General features: G+C 41.1%; 2 protein-coding genes across 2 annotated transcripts; both read left to right on the forward strand.

Annotated features, from left to right (window-relative positions):
- The first annotated feature begins 912 nt into the window (after positions 1–912).
- LOC108132889 (ficolin-1-like) lies at positions 913–2,453 on the forward strand. The gene is made up of 3 exons (XM_017252460.3): positions 913–1,156; positions 1,552–2,184; positions 2,246–2,453. The coding sequence occupies exons 2-3, from the start codon at positions 1,571–1,573 to the stop codon at positions 2,379–2,381; spliced, it is 750 nt and encodes a 249-aa protein (XP_017107949.2). The 5' UTR covers positions 913–1,156; positions 1,552–1,570; the 3' UTR covers positions 2,382–2,453.
- A 227-nt stretch (positions 2,454–2,680) lies between these two features.
- Positions 2,681–3,540, forward strand: LOC108132919 (angiopoietin-related protein 6). Its single transcript, XM_017252504.3, has 2 exons — positions 2,681–3,314; positions 3,371–3,540. The coding sequence occupies exons 1-2, from the start codon at positions 2,713–2,715 to the stop codon at positions 3,504–3,506; spliced, it is 738 nt and encodes a 245-aa protein (XP_017107993.2). The 5' UTR covers positions 2,681–2,712; the 3' UTR covers positions 3,507–3,540.
- Positions 3,541–8,944: the final 5,404 nt, after the last annotated feature.

Raw genomic sequence — 8,944 nt, forward strand, 5'->3', positions numbered from 1 at the left:
GGAAAATGGGCTAGGTTAGCATTTGAAGGCAGGCAAATATTGTGACGTGATTGCGATAATCGTATGAGATATAAACTTTCCATTCCGGGAGCGTTAGGCGTTAGGAACTCCAGGGAGATGACCACGTGGCGTATGTCAATCATCCGCAGCACGTTGATATTGATATAGGGCACCCCTAGCTATACATATCTGGATGTCTCTATCTCTGGCTCTATTAGATAACCCAATGCCTCTTCGTTAAGTCGGTTAAAGCCTTATTTATCAGCCAAACACTGGCACACACACACACACACACACACTGCAATCAATTTTGAAAACTGTCACTTTGACACTTGAATTCTGTTCTGTTTCTGTTTCTGTAGACATGGCTCCCTGTACACCTCCATTCTTGGTTGCCTTGCCAAATGCCGTAGACAACACGTCTGTAGCCTATTTGTCAGGCACTGAAAGAAATGGGTATAAAATTGGCAGGCAAACGGACAGACGGACATAGACTGGTCCAAGATTATTGTCTTATCCGGCCGTACCTTGATCCAATACCTTGATCCTATGAACTTTAAAATTTATTCTCAGTGCATGCATATGTTACCAAGTGAGTGGGTACACATCGAGTATTATGTATTTATCATAAATGCCATTTTATCGTTCTTCAGGCTCCCAATCGTCTTCCTCTTGCGTTCTTCTTGCTCGCACTTGATGGCAAATATTTGTTCATTTGTTTGTTTGTTTGTTTTGTTTGCTGGTTGCTTGGAATGGTGGTACGACAACAACATCTGGGAGGTGCGGGATATGGAGTAGGTACTACACGGGAGTGGGAGTTGGATAGTACACCCAAGTACCCGGGTATTTGTGTACACTTTGTAGGTGGCTCTTATTTCTGTTGTACTATAGTTCTTTTTCACTTTGGAGGTGTCGCTGGTGTCAGTCGGTGTTGCTGAAACAAAAGCTAAACTTTGGTAGCCGACAGGCCCTGTCACATTATTCCAAAACTTGTCACAAAAAACAATGAAAAAGAAGTATTTAAAATATATCGTGAAAAATATCACACCAATGGCTGGGAGTAGCACCTTCGGTGACACCTTTTGACACTTGTCCAAAGTGCATCCAACTGCCAAACAGACAGGAAATGTGTGGGCCTACAGCAATGAAATTCTGGGTAAATATTTGTCCATGGCTTCAAAGTATTTCCGTATGTCTTAATGCCCAATAGTGCTATCAGTTTTTGTTTTTCGGGGGAAATAATAAATGTTTTTTAAAGGATATGAAGTAGTGACACATGAATGGCTGTCAAGTGGCCGAAAACATATCTCTGATGGCCATAAAGCCTATAAATAAACAGGCCTTTTAAGAAAACCCCCCTTAAATTATGAGTAACCCGAATTTCTTATCAATAATATACTTTTATTAGATAGTGTTTATTTGCGTAAAGTAAATTGGCTTCTTGCCTTTGCTGTTTTGCCAATTCGGAAAGGAATATCACACAGAGATTAGATTAGAAAAAGAACCTCAAACCTACTATATAAACGAAACCCTTTCCTCTTGGCTTTTTAGTTTTAATTAAGCCAACAAAATGAAAGCCACTTTGTGTGTATTATCAGTGTTTTCGCTGTGCCTCGTGTTTGTGGCCAATGCGGTGGTTCAGGATGGGGACTTCGTCGAACCCGCCACCTTCAAGAGTTACTACTCATCCTGCAAGGCTCTGAACCCCAAAAAGAGTGGCGTCCAAACGATCAAAATCGGCAAAGACAAGGTGGACGTCTACTGTGACTCCACGATTGCCGGAAAGGGTTGGCAGGTCATCCAGCGACGGGTCAGTTCCGAGGAGAACTTCTTCCGTAATTGGACCTCCTACCAGTCGGGTTTCGGTGACCTCAAGGGCAACTATTTCCTGGGCCTAAGCTTGCTGAACAGGATTACCACCCAGGAGCCCCAGGAACTTTACATTCAACTGGTGGACTTCAATAACACCGCCCAATACGCACACTACAGTCTGTTCACTGTGGCCGATGTGTACAGTAACTACACACTAATCCAGCTAGGATCCTACAATGGAACCGCCGGGGAAAGTCTCAGTTATCATTTGGGAATGCCTTTCAGTACATTTGACAAGGATAACGATCGTAGTTACTTTAATTGTGCCGCCAAGTACTTTGGGGCCTGGTGGTACAACGACTGCATGGCCAGGTAATTATTCTGGACTCTGAAACTGTGGAAATTTTTATTTATTTTGTATTTCATTTAATAGTAATCTGAATGGCGTCTATTTGGGTGGCGATTTCTTGGACCCCGAACTCTATGGAAAGGGCATAACCTGGGCCATGGGCAAGGGCTTCTCGTATAGCTACAAAACTGTGACCATGATGGTGCGATCCAAACTCTGATCTGTAGGAAAATTATTTTAAAAAATAAACTAATTTATTGAATAAATCTTCAAAAAGGCTTTCATATCAGTACATACTACTGAGTACTTCAACAGGTGGTCACTATACCGAAGATCAGATTAAAATATTATTCAGAATAGCTTCCTCCATATGAGTAAGACCCTTATCGTCTTGAGGTTGTGATTTAATCGAGATAAGATTTATTTTTATGGTCCATGCTTTTTTAGCTTTTTCCGAATTTGCTGAAATATGATAAGGTCTTGGCCATTTAATATAAAAAGCCTGCTCCTGGCCAATCGTTTTCAGTTAGTATCAGTTCGGGCCAATAAAAATGAATAGCACCTGGTTACCACTTCTTGCGTTGGTATTGCTCCACGTTTATGTCGCCAATGGCGATATTGTGGAGCCCGAAACCTACAAGAACTACTACTCATCCTGCAAGGCTCTGAACCCCAAAAAGAGTGGCATCCAGAAGATCCAAGTGGGTCAGGACATTTTGGAGGTGTATTGTGAATCAAAAATCGCCGGAAGGGGTTGGGTAGTCATCCAGCGGAGAGTCAGTGCCGAGGAGAACTTCTTCAGGAACTGGACTTCCTACGAAAATGGCTTTGGCAACCTGAAGGGAAACTTTTTCCTGGGCCTGAAGAAAATCAAACACATCACCACCCCGGAACCTCAAGAGCTCTACATCCACTTGGAGGATTTCCAGGGAAAGTCTGCCTATGCGTACTACGATCGTTTTACCTTGGGGGACGTGTACAGTAACTACTCGATCATCCAACTGGGCGCCTACACTGGAACCGCTGGCGACAGTCTGAGCTATCACCTGTACCAGCCCTTCAGTACCTTCGACAGGGATAATGATTTCTGGCCCGAGGGAAACTGTGCTGTGACGTACATGGGTGCCTGGTGGTATAGAGACTGTCTGGGAAGGTAACAGAACTCGTAATACTCAATAGCTTCTAATCAACACATCACTATCTTTTTAGCAATCTTAATGGTGCCTATCTGGGCGGGAACTATACGGACTCCGAACTTTTTGCCAAGGGCGTTACTTGGGGATCTTGGCATGGTTTTTCGTACAGTTATAAGACTGTTACCATAATGCTGCGATCGCAGTGGTAATCCAACAGCAATAGAAAATAAATTATACATATTTCGAGAGCAATTGCGATAAACTTTCTCAACTTTTTCCATAATGGGTTTACATATTTTTATGGCTCGAATGTATGAAATCATATATCGCTGATAAGAACATTTTTTCTCGCATTTATTTCCATATTCAAGTTCAAGTTCTGTTTCTGTTTGTTTATGAGAAACACTCGCCTTGCCAGTTCCTGCCCCTGAAAGTCTGTAGGGGAGTATTGTATATCCGCTTGGGTATCCAATGGTGGCCAGACCCCGGGCCCGGTACCCGAGACCCGACGTAGCCCCCAAATTCTTTTGTTATTCATTATCGGACCTCTGGTCGGGTGCACTGATATGAAATGATGATGATGATGACTCAATTGACGGACAATGGACAACTTTCAAGTGAAGGAATTAAAGGCGAAACACTATATCAAATTCTCCCCATTCATGCCGAGACCCCAAGGAATCAGCTGATCTCGGCAGTTTCTCCAGAGAGTATGACAAATGTATCGGATATCGCTGGTCATTGTGGGCCCTGAAATATATATAGCAATTATACTATACATGTATAATATTCACAATGTTCAATGTATGAGAAGGTTTGGCGGTGGGAACCATTATAATTTTCATTTCGTTTAACATTTATTTCGCTGCGGAAGTATCGATGCGTTATTGGAGCCTCCAGGTTTGTGTTTCCTCCAGGAATTTTCATTGGAATTACATACGGTTTTATGTAATACCGAATACAGAACGTAATTCGCAAGAAAGTCTGCCAACTGCAACTGGGCATTCCGTTAAAAAGTATAAAAAAATTAACACCAAGCCCCCATAATCCCCATGACTGGGCTGTTTTTTTTTTGACATTTGCATTTGCCACACAAGCGTGGAATTATACTTACAACTGTATACCCACCTGGGGATTATTCTCTGGCCGGTGAATCTTTAGTAAAAAATTCTCATTAACTTGATAAAATTATGATAGATGAAATACACTGTTGACGGGCATTAAATGCATTTTCATGCAAAACCAGTTATCTGCCAGCTTTGGCTAAAATCATCAAACAAATTAAAAAATAGAAAGCCTGCGGAACTGTCTCTCCTAATCAAGCTTCCTAGTCAATAACCCTATCTAGTATCGGTGCGATTGAAGGTCATCATCCCCAGCATCCGCAAAACACGCATTTCAAAATTTGCAATTGAAATTCCTGACATCGAGCAAATCGAACAGCTATGAAATGCTTTTATAATGAGTTAATAAGCCATCTGAGAGAGCACCTGTTGCCATCGAACGAGTGCAACCTGGCGAGTAATTAAGAGATTTGTCGACCCGGCCCAGATGCACTCTGCTTGATTTTCAGCTGGTTGTTTTCATGTTTGTTTTCCTATTTTTTTTTTTTTTTTCAATTTTAATTGCTAATCAAAGCGATTTGTAATTCTGCGTTGTCTTAGTAATTTATTAACCATTACACGGTGCCGCGATTTCAGCTACGCTTTGCGAATACTTATAAGTTGCAATGTTGCACATGAAAAAAATATAAAAGTTGATTGCTAGATTATGATAGGAATTATAAAAGCTTGGGGTGAGTATTTTTTCAGTGTATTTATCTGTCTTTACTCTGCCAACTTGACGTGGCGCCAAAAGCCTTTTCTCCTACGTTTTATTACAATTGATTGATTGCATCTACTAAGTGCTATTTATTTCTATATAATTATAAAAGATCAACATGTCTGTTAAAAATTTAAGACTCTGCTAATAGATAACTTGACATGATTTTTAAAAAATTAAACAACAAGCATAACACAGACAGCTAGAATTTGTTTGCTGTCGAAAATATTACACTTTGCATTTGTAAGTTTTTTTCGCATTAAAAAAGAAAAAAAATCAAAAACTATCCGAAAATATAATCAAAATGAAAATAAATCTGGTCGGCATCGCAACAGAAGCATTTAGGAACATGGCATGCTCGTATCTACATATATTCAGGCTGAGATACATAGATACAGATACAAATGCAGTCGGCCAGTCAGTCATGTTGGCAGATACTTTTTAGCCACTTTGACTAAAGCAATAACATTAATGCCCGGCTGGCACAACTATTTCTGGCCAGGCCCAAAACGCAACTCAAAAAGTACAAATTGAAAATGATTTTTTGTTGTTTTTCGTTTTTTTTTTTTTTTTGTTTAAGTTTTTAGTTTTTGTTTTGGAAAATAAAAAAGGGGGAAAAACTAAAAGTGCAGAGCATAAAATTTTGAACTTGGCACCAGAGACGAACAACAGAGAGCGAGACAAAGTCCAAATGGATGAGATTTTTAATTTTTTGTTTTTTTTTTGGTAGATAGATGGATGGCTGGGATGGATGGGTATTGGACACAGATGCAGCTGCAAGTGTGCCGAGTGTACGAGTATCTAAGTATCTGCATGTCTGTAGTAAGTGTGGTACGGTCAATGCACAGCGACGTAGACGGCCAGACAAATATTTATTTGCTTTTTGTTGGCTTTGTCATCTGCCAGGGGGCCGGGGCGGCGCGCCTGTCAGGGGGAGAAGGTGGCAGTGGGTGGTGTGGGAGGCGTAGGGGTACAGAGGCGTGTATAGGCCTGACCACGTCACCCAGCCGGGCGTCGTCATCATCGTCATCCATATGGCAAACTATTTATAAATATGTTTTAATTATTTGCTGGCATATTCCTTAAAGCGTTGACTAGTCGGCGTCTCCGTCGCCGTCTGCTGGCTGGCACGCCCTCTTCCCTCCGGCCTCTCCCCAACTCCCCCGTCATCCTGGTGCTCATTCCTGTCCCTCCCACCCAAGCCAAACGCAGGGGGTGTACTGTGCAACACATGCAACTACTTTTAAAGTTTTTTGCTTTTTGGATTTTTGGTTATTTTTTTTAATAGCACTCTTTCTAAAGGTTATTTTCCTTTAATCTTTATATTTTTCAACCAAGTCTAAAATATATTCTAACTAAGAAACTAGACCTAACCAAAGTCCTGTTGTTTAAGATTCCAAGATCCTAAACTTTTAAGATTCTATTGTGATACCCCTCCGATTATAGCTGTCTTAGATTCTCATAACTCTAATATTTTAATCATAGGTTTTAGTAGTATTTTTTTAAGCAAAGTCCCCTATAGAGCATTTTCTTATTCGTTTATTATTCACTATTTTTTTAGCGACTCTATGCAGAGTACATTAAGTGTGAAGTTTTTCGCCAATAGAAATATTATTGTCGCGTCGCGCATAATGTGTCGCAGCTTGCATGTAATTTTCTAGATTTTGCACCCGTTGGGGCTAAAATACTCATACACTGGCCAACAAAACACTTGGCTAAATACGTGTAAGTACACAAAACCCATTACGGATCAGATTACTTCTTGCTGTTCAGTGTAGACATGTTGTATACCGACTCTAATAATGTAAAATGGCTGGCGCTGGCAAAGTGCATTTCATTTAATTTACGCTTTTCTTTTATAAATTTTTTTGTTTGTATTTTTTTTTTTATATTTTTATTCGTGTTCTTATAAAGTATGCCGCACCCAGAGATCCCCTCGATCCGTTTGGCTATAGCCATCGAACTGTAGAGCAAGTCAAACATGGAACAATCGGTCAGCGACAATGAAAATACCAAGTATGTACGTTGGCCTACACTGAAAGAACTAGAACTTTAATAAATTTGATGAATAATTTAAATAAAAATGTAGGGGAGAGAGAAACTTTTGTTTTCGGTGCAGAAGACTAGCTTTTTGTCGCCGTTGCGGCTTTCGTAAAATATATTTTCTATTTATTTAACTGGCAGACTTGAGTCGGCCAACAAACCGCATGCATGCTCGCTTTACAGGCTTCCTCTTACCACTAAAAAGCTAAGAAGAAGCAGTAGAAGAAGGAAGGGGCCAGACCAGACCAGACCCGACCAGGCCAGACGAGACGAGACGCCAATGAAGCGAGAAAAATTACTGTTTGTAAAGTGAGTTTGTCAACATGAGGCGTGTGTGCATCGCAGAACCAGACAAAAGCCAGATACAGATACAAACAAGTATCATTAACGCAATACCGAAACCGTTAGAGAGGCATTCGAGTTGTAGTTGGTGTAGTTGGCATCTTTACCTGGAAGCCGACTCCAAAAAGTCCATAACTCAAAGTATTTTTCTGCAGAAGTTATCGTTTGGTTCGCCCAGAAGGCGGGGATCCATAGGCGAAGGGGGCTATTCTCGAGGTCCCGGGCACATGGTCAACGTAATTGAATACCAGCCATACTCATTTTTACTTCTCTACACTGTCATACACCCTCATGGGGACTATTCAAGTTTTATTATTTATTAGCCAAGTTTAATTAGAGTGATTATATAATGGAGCTATCATAATAGACTTCTGAAAAAGCCTATCATAATAGAGATTAAAGCTATCCTAGGTATCCCCAATTCGAACTTGGTGTTCCTGGTTCTTTTTTTGGCTTTTTGCTTAGAGACTCTAAAGGCACATTTATGGTCTGTTGTCCTGGCCAAAAACGGCACTGGAATCCATCATAGACCGCGGCCCAAGACAGACCCAAGCCAAGGCTACTGGACAAGGTCTGCAACGTTGTCAGCAATTACTCATTTATGGCTTGCCGGCATTTTTCCGACTCTCGACTTCTGTGCGAAGTGGTATCTGTGTTCTGCACTGAAAAAAATAAATAGAAACAAGCCAAACATTCTAAGAAGTTTAAGTAAGAAGTATTTCCCCAGTGCATCCTTTTGATTTATGCATTCAACTTGCTCTTTTTATTGGATGGCCGAGGATCTTTTGCGGTTATTGGCTTTTGCCTGCCGCTTCTATTTATAAAGATTACGTGTAATTAAAATCGGTGCCCCAGCATCTACTGGGGACCACCTCGTTACGCTTGTCATTTGGCCGTTACTTGCCACAAAGCCAAGGAACAACTCTTTAGCTTGCAACAAGTAGACTGGGTGGCATAACCGGCAGCAGCAGCAGCAGCACTATGACATTATTTAATTGGAACGTTTTCTGATAGGAATATTGATTGCTTTATAATTTTGTGAAAATTTTTCAAATGTGGAACTGTTCGTTCCGGCTCATTGAAGAACCAGACAGCTCTCGAGTTTCGGGCTAATCAGGAGCATTATACAGTCCATTATCTCGACGGAGTCGATAGGGGAACGGCAGGGGTCGTGGGTTCAGAATGGAGGGATGGGGAATCTGAACTTTGACACACTCGCATCCTTCGCTCACAGCAACAGAGTTCTCCGGGGCCGATAAGAAAATTGAATTTTGAATACGCGTAATCACATTTCGAAATTCTATTTTAATAGGGCATTAAAAATAAACACTTGTGCCCCATTTCGGCAGAGGATTATCATCGGGCCCCTGATTGCTGACTGCGGAGTGTTCCACATGACCTCTGTCAGTAGTGTTATCAGTATCCCCCGAAAAACTCCCGA

The sequence above is a fragment of the Drosophila bipectinata genome, chromosome 2R (assembly GCF_030179905.1).
Source record: "Drosophila bipectinata strain 14024-0381.07 chromosome 2R, DbipHiC1v2, whole genome shotgun sequence".
NCBI lineage: Eukaryota > Metazoa > Arthropoda > Insecta > Diptera > Drosophilidae > Drosophila > Drosophila bipectinata.